The sequence below is a fragment of the Haemaphysalis longicornis genome, unplaced genomic scaffold, assembly GCF_048455015.1.
Source record: "Haemaphysalis longicornis isolate Haplotype H1 unplaced genomic scaffold, Haemaphysalis longicornis Haplotype H1 scaffold_7, whole genome shotgun sequence".
Classification (NCBI taxonomy): Eukaryota; Metazoa; Arthropoda; class Arachnida; order Ixodida; family Ixodidae; genus Haemaphysalis; species Haemaphysalis longicornis.
The window spans coordinates 49,535,980-49,554,981 of NW_027526422.1; the positions used below are offsets into that span (position 1 = coordinate 49,535,980).

A 19,002-nucleotide genomic window follows, 5' to 3' on the forward strand; every position below is an offset into this window, starting at 1 on the left:
ACACCGTTGGTTAACGCCCCGGATAACGTCCTATATGTGATCGGTGCACAGTCTCAGTTCCGTGATAACGAGGCGGCTCTGACAGACACAACTTCCGGGACGATACCTCAAGTGTTGGGAGGACGCTTTGTGCAGTTCGGCTGTAGTGCAGAAAAAAACAACATCCTTGGACACCTCTAAAATACCACTCCCTGTCAATAGAAGTTCCAAGACTGCACTTAAAGCCACTGCCACGCGACGACGTAACCGAACCATTAAAAACAAAACTAAAAAATTACCGAGGCTGAAAAATGAGCCGTCCACGGCTTCATCGGAAAGTATTGACTTCAGAGAGGTTTTCAAAGTAAGGTAGGATTTGCACAGCTTGTGAAATTACGTATCTGGGTGATGTGCGCAGCATCTTGAGGTCACAATGACACCGACGTTAGTCTCACTGCTCGTAGACTGGCGCTTCCCACACTCTATCGGTGAGGAAATGCTAGAGCAAATTTCAGTTCTGCTCCTCCTTCCCCAACGCGCCGCTTTATCTCGTGTCGCCGTGACGGACGAGACAAACTTTGAGTGCAAACTATGTAGACTTTTAAAGACGATAGTTTTTCTTGGGCTACTAAAACGCAGAAATTTTGGTCTGTCCATCTGTCTGTCTGTCTATGACTCGATTCAGGCACCCGCCCGAAGTGAAATAATATCTGCGCAATAGTCTTATATACTCACAGCCAAATCTAAACGTCCAAGTCCTGTGTCAGTGTTCATAATTGTCAACATTGTTGAACAAGAACAAGACATTACGCAAATATAAGGCAGAAAATCAATACATAAGTGATATTTGCAGTGTTCCTTTATTTAAAAAAATTATGGATGCTTGGTTTTTGCGACAACAAATAAAATACAACATCAACGGCAGAATACCGTCGCCTGCTGTTGCCAGCGGTATACCTAAAGGCGGCATTAAGAAATCATACGGCAAAAGCAACGAAAGGTTCCACTAGAAGGGATCCAACTTCCGCTTTGAACGCTCGTTGAGTAGGGCATCGTGGATCTATAAACGTTGTGGTAGGGTACCTCAATTCACGCGCGTCTCCGCCGTACGGCAGCGCTGGCATCGAGATACCCGACTTCTAGCAGTGGAACGCGGTAAATTTAAATTGACTTGATCAAATCTCTAGCGTGTTATCTTGGGAGGAACGAGACGGGAGAGGAACAGCATGAGAGGTGAGAGGGAAAGAGAATGGATGCATTTACTTGCCAGAGGCGCCAGTCGAGTATCGTCTGTCGGCGACATTTGCAACGAAAGGAGCTGATGCGCGGCCATTTTATTACAGAATTATATACAGGCCAACTGGAAAAGCTCCCTCCGGAGCTGATAAAATACTTTCCAGGGTCAAACCAGCGTCGAGGGACTATCCCGGCGACCTTCAGCGAAATGGATAGCAACCCCCTTCCTCTTGCAGGGCCGAAATATTTTTCCTCGGTGAGGGAAGACGAATGGTTAAATAGAAACGAGAAAAAGCAAGGCATGGTGCAATACGCGCCGACCGAGAAACAGGCGTCCGCAGAACGCGCCTGGTGGGCCCCACCCAACAAAGACAAAGAAAGCCGCATCTTTCTGTACCAAGCCGGACGCGACCTTTCTCGTTTCCGCGCGCGCCGCGCGTTTTGACGACTAATTGTCAGCAGCCCCTTTGGTGGGTGAAAACGTCCCCGCATTTGCGTCGTCGTGGGCCCAAGCAGCACAACGACCTCCCCGGCCAAACCTTACACCTAGGGTGACGCCACTATCGCGGCAACCAGTAACTCGATAGAGGGGAAACGAGGCAGACGATAACTGCTTTCATGAAAGGTTCACCACATTATTCAGGTCAGTATCAAACATTTATCAAGTTTTTGGGCACAAGTTTTGCTTTATGACTTTTAATCATTGCTCTAACAATACATGACGCTCGTGTATAACTTGCAGGTTCTTTTTTCTACGGTTTTTTTCTTAACGAAACGAAAAGTCTCTCGAGCATGTGGAGCTTCTTTTGAAGTCTAAGAGGTCGCGCACACGCGAAACTGCACATCGTAGAGGAAACGTGCCACACCCTGACTGCCCAGCAGCTTGTAAAACTCTTTTAGGCGTCGGAGACACAAATTTGTACATAGAGGCCTGCAGCTTCTTGCGATGGACTCACACGAAAGTTCCAGGAGAATAGTGCCGCTTTTTCCAGGGTGCCTCATTTCCCACTTCGGAGGTACAAGATGTCAGCCGTGCATGATGGGCAGCCGAATCTGAGCCGAACGATAAGAGCTCTAGAGCTTCAGAGAAACGCCTCTGGATGCATACTTTCATCCCCTGAGGGGTGTGCGCACAGCGCATGTAGCCGTACGGAGGAGAAAGCCCGGTGAATGATTATATACATGCATTTTATAAGGATGGCGCTATGGCTCAAGAAGGAAAGGGTGGCGAAACAAAGGAAAGACGTCCCACATTGTCACTTTATGTCCTTCCTACGAGATGTGTTTCCTAGGCGAAGGCACACGTTGTGAGCAGAGTGTCTTCAACATGTTTCTCTGGGTATATCTACTCGTTCAGGCTTCGGACTCGCAAAAGCTTGTGTTTAACATGGCGCGGCTTGAGGCTTCACCGACTGGACCGACGTCGTCAACATTCCCGACGCACTCTCACTCCGACGGCAAAACAGGGATAAGCTGGTAAACTACCGGGACGCCTTGAACCAGTACAGGCTGGGAAGGGCTAAATACCCTGCAGCAGACAAAACTCTGTACATATTGGAGGCAGTCACGTGGACCCTTCTCCAAACTAGCACCTTCCCCAACCCGCTGTTGTACAGTCGTTCGCTACTGGCCAGCGCTATATTTCAGCGCATGTAAATAGTTCGGAAACAGGGCTGACCTGCAACATACGGTTTCAGCTTGCTCCGACAAGGGAAAGAGAAATCACAGGGATGAAGATCAGACTATATCATTAAAGATTAGAAGCTCTGAGCTGTGGGAGACCGTGACGCTCAGCTCGGACGTGGGATAGCAGGTCCGTCTGGTACAGACGACCGAGGCCGCGGTCAGGTAACAAGGGCCCCTGGCTGCCGACCGGGGCGGGGAGGGGGGGGGGGGGGGCTCTTTTCAAGACTACCCTACCATGACTCCCATAATTGGACAAAACAATGTTATCACTCACTAGCTCACGCACTCACAAATCTGCCAGTTCCCGGCAAGACCAGAGCAGATAGCCAATGGTCAATGGTTCCCTGTGACACTGATGACAGAGGAGCTGGTCACGCAGAATTCGCACGTTTTTCTGTTGCCTGAAGTGCGTACAGTGTGCTGCGATACCGTCAGTGATGGCGTAGCCAGTGAGTGCTTTGGTAAGGAGCACTTGCGCCGTCCCCCCAGTCGTACTTTTGAGCTCCTCCCCGCGGATTTCTTTCGGTGTCGCTGGTTTTCTCCTTGTTGTGGCTCGTATTGAAGACAAGGTGCCGGTGACTTCGAGGTGTGAGACAAAAAAAGCCTCAATCGCGAGTTGGTGGCCCTCCTTATTCCCCGTGTTGCCACTGTGGTACAGAACCCACCTGATTTGTACTTCAGCGTTGCCCCTATGCCGAAGTATTTTGCTCCACTCTTTCATATGCTGAGGTGTTCAGTTTTGCTTCGGCGGGCCCCGCGATGTTCTGCAAAACTGTCTGCATAAAAAATTACTGCCTTCGGTGTTCCTGGAGATGTCTACTCTACAACTGCCTTCATTTCTGGGAGGATAGCGTGTAATTCCATCTCGATTGTAGAGATCGTTTCGGTGGTGGTGAAGCGTTCAGCCCATCGCGTCTTCCCGCGTATGTATTGTCATCTCGAAGTGTGCTGGTCTGAATGTTCTCCCATCAGGCTCAAAAGTGCCTGTGAAGAATAATGTGAAGTGGCATCCGCGCACTACAGGAAGCGAGTTTTCGTGTGGGATCGAAATTCAGAAAAACATTGCGGCCTGCGAAACCATTCTGTTGCTGTTCATTAACTTCAAAAATATTGGCAAAAGGTGAGGTCAGACTTCGCTGGCTATTCTATTTAAATTAGTGAACAAACGAAAGAATTCTTTCATGTCCATGCACACTGTGTTAACCAACCCCGCCGTGAGACCGGCATCAACAACGCAGTGTAAGATAAATATCCAACCGTAACAATGCGTGCGAACAAGTTGGCTAATATGGCCTGACCTTACCTCACATTTTGTTGTTACAGGTCACCCCAGACTCCACAAATAATTACTAGAAAGTGCTTGAAGATGAATTTTTAGCTTCCCCACATATATTCCTCGGCCCGGTTGTAGGCTTCTCCACACGGTGCGGCCGGCCGGGCAACGCATGTATAAAAGCGGCAGCAAGAAGCGAGCAAGATGTTAGAGCACGCCAATATTCATGCGTGGAAGGACGATGCAAGGTGGGGAATACCTGAAGTTTTCCGTTTTCTTTTTTTAAAATGCCACATTCTTTTTTCACTCTTCCTTAGTTCCTGGTAGCGCTGTCTTTCGTATACCCCGTGCTTCCGTTCCCGCTGACATGTATGTGTTTCGGGGCCAATAGCACCTAGAGCACACATGTTGCTTCAATCAGGAAGCGGTTTTCACCCTGGTGACAGGACGCATTTTATTTGACGGCTGTTTGGCTATTACGACGCATGGGGCAGATCTAACTACGCGAACAAGTACGGAATTTTTACTCCCTCGGTGTATTTGGTAAAAGTCATAAATCAGTATGTACAATTCGTCGTATCGTTATCCGCCTATCAAAGCGGTAAAATTTCGTTATCACATCAGCCACGCAACGCGGCCATCTTCAATGACGAGTTGGGCAGTTTTTTTTTTTTTTTTTGCGAAAAACAGTTCGAGATTTACCCGCGCACGCGACATCATGGCGAATAAACAGCTGTCCGACGGAAATGGTGCTGCTGGCACCGGAAGCTCCGGCAACTTCCTTGAAAAGCGTTTATTTTTTTTGCGAGTACCAATAGCTGCGAAGTGGCGGCAACCAACACAGACGGTGAAGAGATGTGCGAGAACGCGAATCGCAGCTGGCCCGGGAAGAATACGCCTGATGGTGGCGCTTCAGTTCCGCACTGCCGAGCTCGAAGGAACAGAGACTCAGAACCAGTGCCTAGCGTTGGGGACGTCGTGAAAAACGTGGGCAGCCGCAGCGCTGCACGTTATGTTGAGGTCTGTAGCGCGGTGCCACTGGCGTGCCTCGATATCGTAGCGCTCCACGAGCGACACCGTCGTCCTGCCGTCGAACCCCCCTGCCGCGTAGATGTTCCCTTCGAGCAGCACGACCACGAGGTTGCTCCTCGGAAAGGCCATGCTTGGGAGCTGGGACCAACGGCCCGTGCGCACGTCCAGCCTCTCGGCCGAGTTGAGCCGCTGGTCGCCGTCGAAGCCGCCCATCACGTACACGTCCTCGCCATGCACGACTGCTTTTAGACCGCTTCGGGGACTCCACATACTCCGCACTCGCGTCCAGGCGTCGGTCGTCGGGTCGTAGTACTCGGCTGTGTCCAGTACGTCAAGCCCCGTGAAGCCGCCCATGACGTAGATGCGGCCGGCGACCGCTACGGCACTAGCATCACTGCGGATGTCGTGCATGGATGCCACGAACTCCCACTGGTTGCGCGAGGCGTCGTACCTTTCACACGACGACGTGCGGTCCTCACCGTCGAATCCGCCCATGGCGTAGATGTATCCGCGCAGTAGGGCTACGCTGACATAGCAGCGAGATATGTGCATGTTGGACTTCGTGGTCCACTTAAGCTCCGGTACATTAAGGCAAACAACCGAGTTATAGCAGTTTGTGCCATCAAAGCCGCCTATGAAGTACATGAGCCCGTCGAGCATAGCCACACCGTGGTAAGCCCTTGGCGGCGTGTCCTGGTTGGGGTGAAGCCCCCAGCGTCGCGAACGGCAGTTGTAAGTGAGCAGGTTGCTGGTAGCGCCGCCGGTCCAGCCACCGAACATGAAGATGACGTCCTTAGGGATGCGGGGTCGGAGCCACCGACGATCGGCAAGGTACGGCCAGAATCCCCAGTCTTCGCTGTCCGACGCCCCCCTGTCCAGCGTCCATCTGATGATATTCAGGACCACCAGGGCCTTCTTGTCCTCGCGTACCAGTGGCTCGGCTTCCACTTTCTGCATGTCCGCTTTGCTGCCGAACAAGAACCTCACCAGTGGCAAGAGTCGAGACAAAAAGCCACGCCTGACCTCGGGGTCCCCGGCGATCCATTTAAGAATAGCGCCGAAGGAGCCCTCGACTTCGTTAGTGACGTGGAGTTCGTCGTCGTATAGGACGTTCCACAGCTCCTCGAACGTCAGCGACTGGAACTGCGGGCTCGTGGTCCATACCCCTTGGAAGTTCCGCGCCAAAAAGCGGAAGGCCTCATGGTTGAGTGGCCAGTACCCTTTCCTTACGGCCAGCTGGTAGATGCCGACGCAGTTGCCCGGTTCCAGGCTCTCTCTTAGCAGCTTGACGCAGTGGTCGCGTAGCGGAGAGATGCTAAGCGCTTCTGCGACCTCCAGGACCTCGAAAACATTGTGTGTGCCAACGAGCTCCTGGAGCGGGACATGGTATGCATGGTCGACGACGAGTTTCAGCATTTTCGCGCTCAGGTCACACACAAAAACCTCGATGCTGGGCGGCGACTTGACGTGGCTTGCCTGTTCCCCTTGCTCGGCTTCAACGCGAGTTTCCGCAGCCTCACACATTTCGGTGAAGAGCGCGCCGCAGCCCGCGTACCTGGCGGCGAGAACGAAGCGGTGGGCGAAGAGCTCAGCGCCATCGGAGGTCCTGAACTTGACGTCGCAGTAGTGGCCGGCTTGCCTCAGAGCCATTAGCATGGGCATGGAGCGAGCCACGGCGCCTGGTGAGAATTCGGACTGGCGGCCGTCGTCGCTGAATAGCTGTTGGGCGGAAGCGGTCGCTGTCGCGGCATCGTTGCTGGGGCTCATTTCCTCGGAGCCATCCCCGGCAGCCTTCATCGTGGCGTTCGAGGTAGAACGAAGAAGCGCGAGCTGACCGAGAGGCACCGATGAGTGAGGCAGCGGTGCGACCTTCGCACCCGCTCTGCTCGACCAACGCCAGCCCAACTGACCGGATTCGAATCTGCAGCTTCGGGACGCCACCGCTTCACAGCGCCATGCGCGATCTTCACTGTCGTCCAACTGGCCGAGTTGATGCACATGTTAATGCAACTCTTTACCAAAAAAAAAAAAAAAAAAAGAAGACGCAGTTGGCTTTTTCTGAATGCGGGTTAACTGCCTTGTTTGGTGGAGATATTGAAAGCTGCGCGACCCGCGGCTACTGCGTTGCAACTAATGATGGACCATTTAAGCACGGTCTAAAAAGTGCAAGTTCATACAAAAAAAAAAGTTCCTCGCGGCACTTAAGCCTGCTTACGTACTTCGAAGGCGCTAATCACTCCGACCGGCCTATTTTCTGGCACGCCATGCTTGTGTCTCTTCTTTCGATTTCGTTTCTTCGCATTGCCTCGCGAATTGCGTCGGCAAGCAGACTGGACCACGCCGCAGCTTCCCCAGAATCAGGGTTCAAGCTGGGCGGCAGGTGTGCACTTGCTCCATTAACGTGCCATCACATTTAGGAGCCACGCGGCACGCACTATTCTACAACTTTTACGTTTAAAACTCATAGCTTTTGTGAATTTTTTTAGAAGGGCACATTAGACCCCCAAAGCTCCCGATTCCTGGCCAATCCCCCAAGTGGATATGTGCCACGAGGAAATGAATCAGAACAAAAACGTTCCGTCTAGGGCTAGCACCAGGTGCCGAGATTGCACACTGGTAGCGTATCAGCCTGCTAGACAGGGGTTCAAATCCCATTGTACCACATACCTGGTTTCTATTTATGTATACTCTTAACAGCGGCAGCCATTTTCTTTAGAGGACAACGAAAACGACGACGGTTTCTTTGCAGAATGGGGCACTTTCGCCTTCGAAGAAGAAAAACCACACCAGCGCTGGGATCGATCGAACCTCGGCCCACTGGAACACGAACCCAGCGTGTATCCCCTACAGGGCTACGCAAAACTTTCCAAACCACCCCCCGAGCCTTCAAATACGAATGCCGTCGCATGGCTCGCTATGCATGGCTTCAGCGTTGAGCTTCACCGCCGACAAACGGCACTCTAGACACTGCGTCATTTTAATACATGAAGCATACAGGCAGCTGTGCCCCAAAGTCACTCTCATTTGAATCACTCCAATTTATTCCCATTCTGTCGTTGGAGCGCGATAAAGGGAGTAACGAAGAAATCGGCCGGCGTCTCTTACAGAGAGAGAGAGAGCGAGCGAGCGAGAGAGAGAGAGAGAGAGAGAGAGAGAGAGAGAGAGAGAGAGAGAGAGAGAGAGAGAGAGAGAGAGAGAGAGAGAGAGAGAGAGAGAGAGAGAGAGAAGCTCTTCATTTGAAGAAGGAAATGCAGAGAGGTTTGCCAACAGGCGTACGTCGACATGCTACTTTGCAGGAAGGGGAATGGGGAAAGGGTAGATGATGGTCCTGGATGCGTTATTTGGCTGGCGTTGCTGATACTTTATATCCTTTCTTGCGGACAGTCCTCGCTGCATCCCATTACCCTATATATGACCCTATCTCTTTTTTTTCTCCTTTCCTCTACTCCTCTTGCGCAGTCTTTTCACAGCGAAGCTGTTAGAGCATAGTAGACCTTGGTTTTTGAGTGTGTGTCGTCGGTGTGAGAGCGAAAACTCACACAAGCGTTACACGCCCACAGACCAACGCGTATCCGAAGTGGTGTATTGAGCAAAGCTCTGATGCAGGCTTTGAAGTCTAACGGCCCGCAGCTTGACGAACAGTGACGTTGCTTTGCATGTCTTTGGGCTCAACTTTTCAAACACTTCACGTTAACCCACGGTGCCAATCTACGCTTGGACACATGCTTGTGTTCACGTGCGAGCGTGCGTATCTTCAGAATCACGCACGCGAGGTAGGCGTCGCACGATTACCCCTGCGCAGGACTGTGCGTGGTGGCCCGGAACGTTGTCTATAACGGGCGTGCGCGCCTGCCGGGGAGACCTTTTTTTGCTTGCAGAGACAGCTGCTGACGCCTGTACCGGACTCCACCCTCGCGGAGCACGAGCCACGGACGGGACCCTGCCATGCTTGGGCCTTCTGCAAGGACCCCAGGGGCCATTGGAGGTCATCTGTATATGTATGAAACTCTATGATCTGTGGCACCGGTCTACTACCACACGGGCTGAGCCGCGGGAGCGGCTGTGGTGTTCGTGGGTTTTTTTTTTACCCCCAACGCTGTCTTCACGCATAGTTCCTGACGAGAGCACCGGCGACCGCAGCTGAGGGCGGCCAGCGCAGGCCGTGAACGCGCCGCCACCGATATTCGGGAAGGACCACCATGCCTTCGAAGTCCATTCCTGGCGCGAGTGTTCAACAACCAGGCATCAACTGTTGAGTGGCGAATAAACCTCAGCGTTGTTGAACCACTGCTTTAGAGTACGCTCCTTCCCGGTAGCAGCAGGGCATAACTCCTCCAAGCTTAAGCAGAGGTTTAACACATATCTGCTGAGGTGAATTGGACCTCTTCCACGCCAAGAAGAGCGAATAATAGCGGCGAATACAAAGAGCACAAATTGGAGGCTCTAACCAACACGGTTGCAGGTGACGCTGTGGTCCAATATTGCTAACCACGAGGCGCGCCCATGGTGGTAGCTAAGAGGCATTCTTTGATGCACACCACGCCCCGCTTTTATAACTTCGTGCACAAAGGTCGCTCTCAGTTGGGTGCGCTGCTGGAGAAGCTTAATGCGTTTTCCTACGCCAGTTTTTGGCCGTCCGATGACAGTTAGCGTGAGGAAGCGGTCACCGAACGCCAACCAGCATCTGGTGGGAGTTGGGGCCCGGCGTGCCTACCACATGCGCCAGAAGTTAAGACTCTGAGGAGACTGAGCCACCAAACGCACTCGCGGCACCTCCAGGCGCACATGCGCAGATAAAGCTCGTGAAAAATGTCCATTGGGCAACACTTAAGCCGGGATTTTTGTTCCCTGTCAGCATAAACCCTCCCACAGCCATACGTACTGACGGAGAAGCCCACACCAACAAATGTACAGTGACTAACATTTTCCTGGGATTTTAAATTTTGCGCGAGTTCCAAAACTCACACAATCCGGACAAATTACCTCTCAGCGCAAATATACGCCGATGCTGGAGCTTTAAGGAACCATGCCACAGGCTGTGCCTACGTCTGTGGTGTAAACATTAGTGACTGAATGCTAATCTTCCGCGTCTAGGTCAACCCTCGAACACCCGAAACAGCCACAGACACCTACATAAGTAAGAACGGTGCATGACTGAGACAAAAACGAGACACACCAGTGATTATACTCAGTGACGTTAATGCCGACATTGCGAAACACAATAAGAGGGACCGGCTCCTGTCTTTTGTCGGTCAGCTTTGCGGTAGCACGCTACGACGACCGCAACGAACCAACCACACGGTACAGATCGTATTTGGCTTGTGTCAGAGCGTTGGCCAACACACCACGGCGGATATATGTGATGCTATGTGGGTCTTTACACTGTATGAGTTAGCGTTGCAAAACCGCCACTGCATTAGTGGCGGTTTTGCAACAGGTCCACTCTCGGACGGTCGGGATGGCGCATCCATTAACTTTTTTGTCACTACTTATTGGGTTACGGCGGACCGCTGGTCCCGACAGACAAATTAGCCCAGCTGCTGCTGTGCAGAGACAGCAAGACAGAACCATTTTTGTTTTCTAGCTGAACAATCACGCGGTTCCGCGGGAAAGAGCCAGAAGTATCAGTGGTTCTTGTACTGCGTACTCGACCTGTGTTCATCCGGTTCTCCGACGGCGACTTAACTCAGCTGCATAATGTATTTTAGGCACTTGTACCGGCGCTCCATTCGACTGCTCTGTCCCCGCCATCACCTAACTAGCTGCCGATACCTATTTGCTGAATGAAGCACGTATTACTCGTCACGAAGCCCAATTTCCAGTGAAGCTGCAGTAGGGGCTTCAGCGGCGATACTCCGTTCCGAGATACGTACAGGCCATGGGCACTTCCGGTGCGACGTAGAACGTACGCTAATTAAACGTGTTTATATGCTGCACCCACTTCCTAAAGCAACCAAAAGAATTTTTAACCACCCTTATTTAGGAAGAGGAGAATGCGTACCATTGAGTTTAGGTTACATTTTACGGTAAAAAATCACGCGTGCGTTGAAAAAAAAATGGCTGCGGCTCAGCTCAGCTAACCTTGGATATGCACAGCCAAAGCTTGGCTTAGTCTGGTTGAGTCTTGGTTTCGCTTGGTCAACCTTTGATGTAGCTGTATTGCCTACCACGGCTCAAAGCCGTTCGGTCAACGCTCACAGAAGGAGGCCCGGCGAACGCGTCGTTCATTCACGGCGAACGCGCCGTTCCTCGTCGCCGGGAGCGAGACGAGTCACGTAGCCCGAGACGACCGAGCGGCGCATGCATGCGAGGCTGCGGGAGTGGTCGACTGCCGATCAGCTGATAGGCCACAACGGCGGCGGCGACCGTCGCTCGTGCTGAGCGGAACGACTAAAAACGGGCCTTATGCGCAGCGCCGAAAGCGGGACCGGCGAATCACGCGATGCGCTTCGAGGGGTGTGTCGCCGGGCGTGTGTCTCCGGTGAAAAGGTCGAATTGCGCATCCGCCGCGAAACCGCTGGACGAAGACAGTAAAGCTTTGCTTTAAAAATTAGCATTGCTGGGGCTCGAACCTAGCCGTTCGCTAAAAAAAAAAAAAAAAAAAAAAAAAAAAAAAAAAACAGCGATTAAATGATCCACTTGCCTTGTTTACAGATGTATCCCTCCATTTCTATAGCGACTAGTTCCTCTGGTGCTTTTGGGAGAGGATTTACCATTGACTGCGACCGAAATTTCATCGTTTTCTCGGGCTGATGTAATTAACATTTCGGTGTTGTAACGACGTTTCTTAATTTTCTTCATTCTCTAGCCGGCGTTTCCAGCCATTATATTTAACACCTCAGCAAATGACGAAAAACTGCAGGCTGTTACGAGCAAACAATTACGCATCACTTACATAACTCCCATAGGAGTTTCGGCGCGATTTTATTTTCGTTTTGACATGCTTCGCCGGTTCCGCTCCAGCGGAGCCAGCGCTACGTGAAGTAACCAGATGCTCGCATAGCATGGAACTTTATCTCGAGCTTGAGCGCTCTAAGCGGAAAGGACAGAAACGCGTAAAAAACACACAGAAACATCCCTTCAGTTGTCTAAACGATATAACTAAGCCAGGGTTGCTAAGAGAATATAGAAATGTCCCACCATGCTTTCAACAAGAAATAGTAGTGAGGACGGCTTTGGGGCGATTTCGCAACCACTGAAAAGCGGCTCCCGAACTAAGCACCCCCTTACGAAACCCGCGAGAAGTAGCGACCCTGTGCCGGCGTTATCTGGCAGCATTTAGAAAAGGCACAATGGGAAACTTTGGCCTGCAAGCATTGTTGAAGGGATAAGGTACGGAAGGGGCGATATGTATTTTTCTCCGCTCACTGCTCAGTGACGTCATAGTCTATTCAGAGGAGATTGTTTGCGGCTGAATGCGAGATATTACGAGAAGTTTTGAAAAAAGCGCGAAGCTCTTTTGAATGATGCCCCGAGACACAAAATTTAAATGCTGCTTTTCAGCGTGGTCACAGTTTCGCAACGCGGAAAGAAAAGTTGCGGCGACAGATTTTTTTTTTCTGTCGAAAACCAATAATTAAAACAACAGCCCTCCATCTGCATTTGTTTTCACTTGTTCGCTTTCGTTTTATGCAAGGAACACGTTGAGCAGATCCCGAATGGGGTTCTGCACGACGTTCCTGGTCTCGTAGTTGACGACGTTTGCAAGCAAAGGGAGACAATTGAGCCCTCCGCAGCGCCATCATTAACACTTCTTTTCTGCCCTCTCCGTTTTGCAAAAGCAGGCCGTAACGGATGGGGTTCCGCACTTCCAAAAATTCACTAGTAGACAAAAAAAAAAAAAAAAGGCCTAATTCTGTTGAGCAGCGACTCTTTTACGGAAACACTTCCGATGGGGCTCGTTTATTATTTTTTTTTTCAGAGAAGGAGAAAACGGGCTTTAAAAGTGAAGGTTATTGCGGACAAAAGCCGTCGGGCTGTGGGCGTAACCAAGGGAGTTAGTGAAGTCGTCGTTGTTAGTGGAATTAGACGACGGAGGCTTCTGGTGAACTGGAAATTACGGAAGAAAAGGCGCAAGGCAGGACGGTGTGCCGATTAGCGACTGAAGCTGTATTAAGGCCGAAGCTGTAAGTCTTTTTGAAAGGTGAGCTAAAGCGACCACGGCGTCGACACGAATGGTACAAAACCCATGGGACCCAAGGAAGACCAGAAGCAAACAAAAGCGTGCCATTTGTGCAGAAGAGGGTTAATGATTACGAAATGTAATTAAGGGTTCATTAATGATTTATTGGAATGATTAGTAAGGCAGGATTAAGGTCGATTAACGTAAGTTCAGATAAATTACTGCGAGATTAACATTGATTATTCCGTGTTAAGGTATATAAATGAAGGAATCAGGTGGATTCAGGTGGATAAAGATGGATTACGGTAGCATAAGGAGAGAAAAATAGCCTGGCTGGTTAGCCGCCAGGTATACGTGTGTATAGAAGGCATCCGTCACAATAGTACGCCAGGCTTTCGCCTTAAAAGCACATAAGCAGACTTAAGTGCACCGAGAAAAGTTTTTTCGCATGCTTCGTTAATGCGACAGAACGAACCTCTTCTCGAGCGTGAAAATGTGCCACGTGCCGAGATGTTCGTACTGACCTAGGGAAGGAGATGCGGCGAGTGAACCTTAGGGATGCCTCGACTGGGAGGATCCTCACCGGGCGGGCGCCCCAAAATCAGCGCTGGCTCCAAACAATATAATATCAATTTATAGCAATTTTTGATCAATTCCTTGTGGGGATGTGTGCCCCGCTTTGTGGCTGCGTGGGTTTATGTTTGGATTTGGAGCCGCCACGACCCAATTGACTTTTCATATTCATTTCGTCTTCGTCCTGCAGTGGATAAATAGGCTAGGCTGTTGTTGCTGTTCACGACGGCGATGGTGATGATGATGATGATGATGATGATGGTGGTGGTGGTGGTGGTGGTGGTGGTGGTGGTGGTGGTGGTGGTGGTGGTGCTCATGCAGGCGGCGTTGCACATAAGGATAGACGGCAGTGTTTGTAGCAACGCGCGCAGCGCAGACATCACGTCCGAGTCTTCGCTTTGCCACAAATCCAGCCGGCGTGGCATGGTTGGCAAAGCACCGGCTTTGCAACCAGGAGGACTCGGGTTCGACTTCGGCACGGGTATCAGTGGTCTCTTCGTTCCACTAGCTGTAGGAACTTCACACAAACAGAGGCAAAATTCAGGATGGCAGCATAGTCGTGCTTTCGCTCTAAAAAAAAGAGAACCGTGGGCACATCTGCAATCATATAACACGGCAGGCAGTGCATTCTGGCAACTACGCCATAAAAAGAATGTCTACGCACACACACTGTAGGACAACTCGATTTGTCTTCTCGCAACACGATGTTCTCTGCCTGCACAAGAAAAGCGCCAAAGAACATGCCTTCTGCTGTGCCTCGTTTTTCACCCCCAATTTAAATAAACCGCCAAAACCACGACGCCATGGCCCGTAAGCCGAGCGTCAGAAACTATACCAACGCGGGAAGTATTTCGCCATACTCGAGCACACCGAGCGACAACGGAACGACAAGCGTAAGAGGGCGGCGAAGGCCCCAAGCACGTTCGCCCGCGCGCTGTACGTGCCGATAGACCGAACAAGCAGCTAGAACAGAAAGAAGGAAAAGAAAGAGAAAAAAAGACTAAACTCGGAGTTCATCCCTGGGGAGTCCACTTTCGCAACCCTTTCTTCGGCTGCGCGGTTTATAGCGCACTCGCCTACGAGGCATCCCATCCGCCCACCCGTTGGGCAAGCTCGCGCTGAGACGGCGGTAGGTGCAAGAGCAGGGTAGCGGCGAAGACGGCGAACGTTATAGTCGCCACCAAGTCATATCGTGTCTGCGCCAACGCCTCGGGTTAAAGGGGCGGTTCGATAAACGGGACCCGCTGTGTAGACAAGGGGCTTGAACTTGGTCGTCCGGGGTCGTTTCAGTGCCGGGCGTGCTGCAGACGACCGGCTCACGGAGACAGACGAAATTTACTACGCCATTCGGAGCAAGAGAAGTTTCCGAGAAGTGAAGCGGCAGAGAATAGACAAGGGCGTCGACGCATCGCCCGACCTCCGGCGGGACACAGCAAGAGGGGTCGCTTCCAAGTACCAGCAGGAGGATTTTCGGGGCCCCTACAGGCGACGTATTTGTCGAGGTCCTCAATGGAAGGTAGAAACTTAAGATAGCCAGAAAGCAGAGATCACGCGGGAAGAGACAAGTAGACTAAAATGCGTTAAAGATACTTGCAAACACTCGCATCCCTCTTAGGAATGACTTTGCTATTAGTTACTTAAAGCGGCCATGCAGACAAAACACAAGTTTGGTTCATTCGAAAGATCGCCTCGTTAGAATCATACTGACACCACTTTTAACTACACTTCCCTCAAATAAGCTATATAATTACTAAAAAAGAGAATGACCATGCGACCGACTAGTTCATTTCCCGCACAGAACCTAGGATGCCGTACGCCCGGCTGTGCGCTTGGCTGAGGCCGGTAAAAGCAAACTCAAATTTGGCAGAGCTTATAAACTTGGCGAATGAGCTATTTGCGCTTAAATGTAATGCATATTCAGCTTACAGCAGTAAGGATTGGTGGGGTAAGCAATGAAAGTACGAAAATACACGTAAACATGCAAGCACCGATGCACAATGTGGTTGGTACTGGGCGGAATATGCTTGTTTTTGCTGCACAGCAGCCCGCCATTTTTTACACGGCACTGGCCGATTGGCGTAAGCAACCTTGGCTTACGTGACCCTGTTTGTCGAGCACACCCCGTGCTTCACGAAACGATTACTTTGTGCCGACAAAACAAGCCAGTTTAAATACGGTAAAAAACAAAGCAACGGCGGAGGACGGTCCGCGGCTCCGTATGGTTGCGCGATCTGGGATGACTGACGGTGAGCAAGGCTGCAAAGCCTAATGCCTCACTGTAATTTCACTTGAATACCCGCCTCTGTGACTTACGGCAGACGTCACGAAAACTCACGATTTAGCGGGAGAATCAAAGTTTTAATCCAAGTGGATTAATTTCTCTGCGAATACAGCATCGTTTGCTGCCGGACAATCGCTTGGGGCACTATAAAACACACAATCTTTAGAATAAAACAAACTTGTATTTTGTCTGCGTGACCCGTTTAAGGGAAGAATTGCATTTTGATTCGGAGGGATGTAGAGTTTCCCACCGCTATTCGTAGAACGGAGTGAGGAGCAGGAGCATGATGCCAATCCGCGTGGTGTCGGTGGCGCCTCATAGCGCAGACGCCCACTTAACAAACGGTGCCAGATAACCCAATGATTCTTCGAAACATAAAAAATAGACATCCCGCTTACCGCTCCTAACTGGATGACGATACAAGAGCGACGAGTACTTGGCCGTCTGGACAGACAGGCACACGAAACTGCCACCCAGACCAGACGGGGCCGCACTTGTCTCCTACGCTTAGTACCCGTACAAGACCCGCGTCTAGTTCGCGAAGCAACAGAAGGCGGTGTGAAAAGAGTTATGAAACAATGAGGGAGGTGTACAAGGGGAGGGGCAGCTTATTGCGGACGCTGTTCACATACATACGCACAAGCACCCGCGCGGCTCCGGGGAGTGTCAGTCTCCCTAACCAGCCCGTACGGGCGTCTGGAAAGGGGACTGGACAAGTAAAACTCGGCAGACTTCTGCCCCAGATACGGACACGCCGCGGCGTTACGGACCTGCGTTAACGCCACGCCTTGTTTGGCAGGCTTGAACTTGCGACAGGTCAATCACGCCTACCACTGCTTACTATAAACTTCTTCCTGGATTCAAACCTTGCATCTTAATTGCAAACTCGGACCCCATACTGAGACACAGGCCCGTCGCGAGATGCTAGACAGCTTAATTTAACAACAACATCAATGAATGAACGAATGAATGTATTGACAAGGAAAAAGTAAAGGAAGTCCCGCCAGCAGGCGCAATTTGTCACACAGGGCTGGACACCGGAACGCCTGCTGGTGTGCGGAAGGGATGTTAGAAAGATGGATAAGGGAGGCAAAGGAGAGTTAAACTACAAGATAATAATAATAATAATAATGATAGCACATACACTCGCACACACACACAAACACACAAACAAACGCACACCAAGAGAGTTAAAAAAGAAAGTAAAAAAAGAAAACAGTCAGTGTGCTTCCGCCCACAGTCATTGGTCCCTAAAAAAAAGACTGGGCGGAGCCGCAGTGACTTTTCCCTTTTTCTTCTTTTTTTTTTAGATCTCTTGGTACGCGCGCGTGCGTGCGTGCGTGCGTGCGTGCGTGCGTGTGTGCGTGCGTGCGTGCGTGCGTGCGTGCGTGTGTGTGTGTGTGTGTGTGTGTGTGTGTGTGTGTGTGTGTGTGTGTGTGCTATCATTATTATTATCTTGTACTTTACCTCTCCTTTGCCTCACTTATCCATCTTTCTAACATCCCTTCCCCACACCAGCAGGCGTTCCGGTGACCACCAATAGGTGTGACAAATTACGCCCGACGGCGGACTTACCTTTACTTTTTCCTTCGTTCATTCATTCTGCATAACGACGAACAAAGGTGGCAGGACTATCAGATAAGTACGGTGCCACACGAAAGAAGAAACAAAAGTGCAGTAGACATTTCCGCACCCTTCAATATAGAACTTCGCGCTATTCTGCGAGATGAATCAGTTCCATCTAGGCCGGCTCGCAGCTATACTTCTCTCAAGTGAATTCACGGACTCTCAATGATATGATCGCCAGAAATATTTGCAAATGAACCCACAGAGCAAAACGCGGAGAAGATACCGTGTTGACAGCGCTAGCGAAAGGAACGGGGGCCGTGGAAAAAAAATTGGCCGCGTATCTGCTCCTTTCGTTGCAAATGCCGTCAAAAGACGATAGTCTTTATCGGCTTTTGCGAAGTAAATGCCTCCCTTCGCTTTCCCGCTCACCTCTCAGGTTGTTCCTCTTGCGTCGCGCTCCTCCCAAGGTAAAGACGCCAAAGGTTTGCTTAAATCATTTTAAATTTCCCGCGTTCCACTGCACCAAACCGGGCGTCTCGATGCGAACGCTGCCGTACGGCGAAGACGCGCGTTAATCGAGGCGTCCTACTTCAACTTTTATAGAACCGCGTTTCCATACTCCACGTGCGTTGCAAGCAGAACGTGGAACCTATCTAGTGGAACCTTGCGTAACAATTGCCGGTTGATTTCTTAAAATGGCGCCAGAAGCTATAGTGGCGCGGGCGACAGCAGGCGACGGCGGAGTGAATTCTTTTTCTGCAGTTGATGAAGTATTTAATTTCCGAAAAGTCAAGCATGTTTCATGTTTTTATAAAGGAACACTGCAAATATCACTTCTGTATTGATTTGTTGTCTCATATTTGCGTAATGTCTTGTTCTTCTTCAACAGAGTTGACAAGTATGAACATTACACCGGACATAGACGGGTAGATTTAGCTGTGACTATATAAGACTATTGCGCAGGCATTGTTTTGCTTTGGCCAGTTGGCTGAATCGAGTCACAGACAGACAGACGGACAGAGACAGACAGACAGACAGACCAACATTTCTGGGTTTAAGTAGCCCAAGAAAGACTATCGTCTTTGAAAGTGAAGAGAAGCAGCAAAAGGAGTACGAGCAGCATCTCTTCTGAGCGGTCTATTTGGCGTCCCCGGCGGCGGCCGCGATACGCCGTTAGCTCGGCACCGCGCGGAGGACCGCGCCCGGCATATTCGTTCCTCCGTGAGCGGGCGCGGAAAACCCGTTTGCGCT

The 19,002-nt window shown here is 50.8% G+C and overlaps 2 protein-coding genes across 2 annotated transcripts in view; both read right to left on the reverse strand.

Moving 5' to 3' along the window:
* Positions 1-19,002, reverse strand: part of LOC144144289 (uncharacterized) — a 280,163-nt gene that overhangs the window by 16,436 nt on the left and 244,725 nt on the right. The window lies entirely within an intron of this gene.
* Positions 4,985-7,122, reverse strand: LOC144144288 (kelch-like protein 10). The gene has a single exon (XM_077675652.1). The coding sequence runs from the start codon at positions 7,001-7,003 to the stop codon at positions 5,123-5,125; it is 1,881 nt and encodes a 626-aa protein (XP_077531778.1). The 5' UTR covers positions 7,004-7,122; the 3' UTR covers positions 4,985-5,122.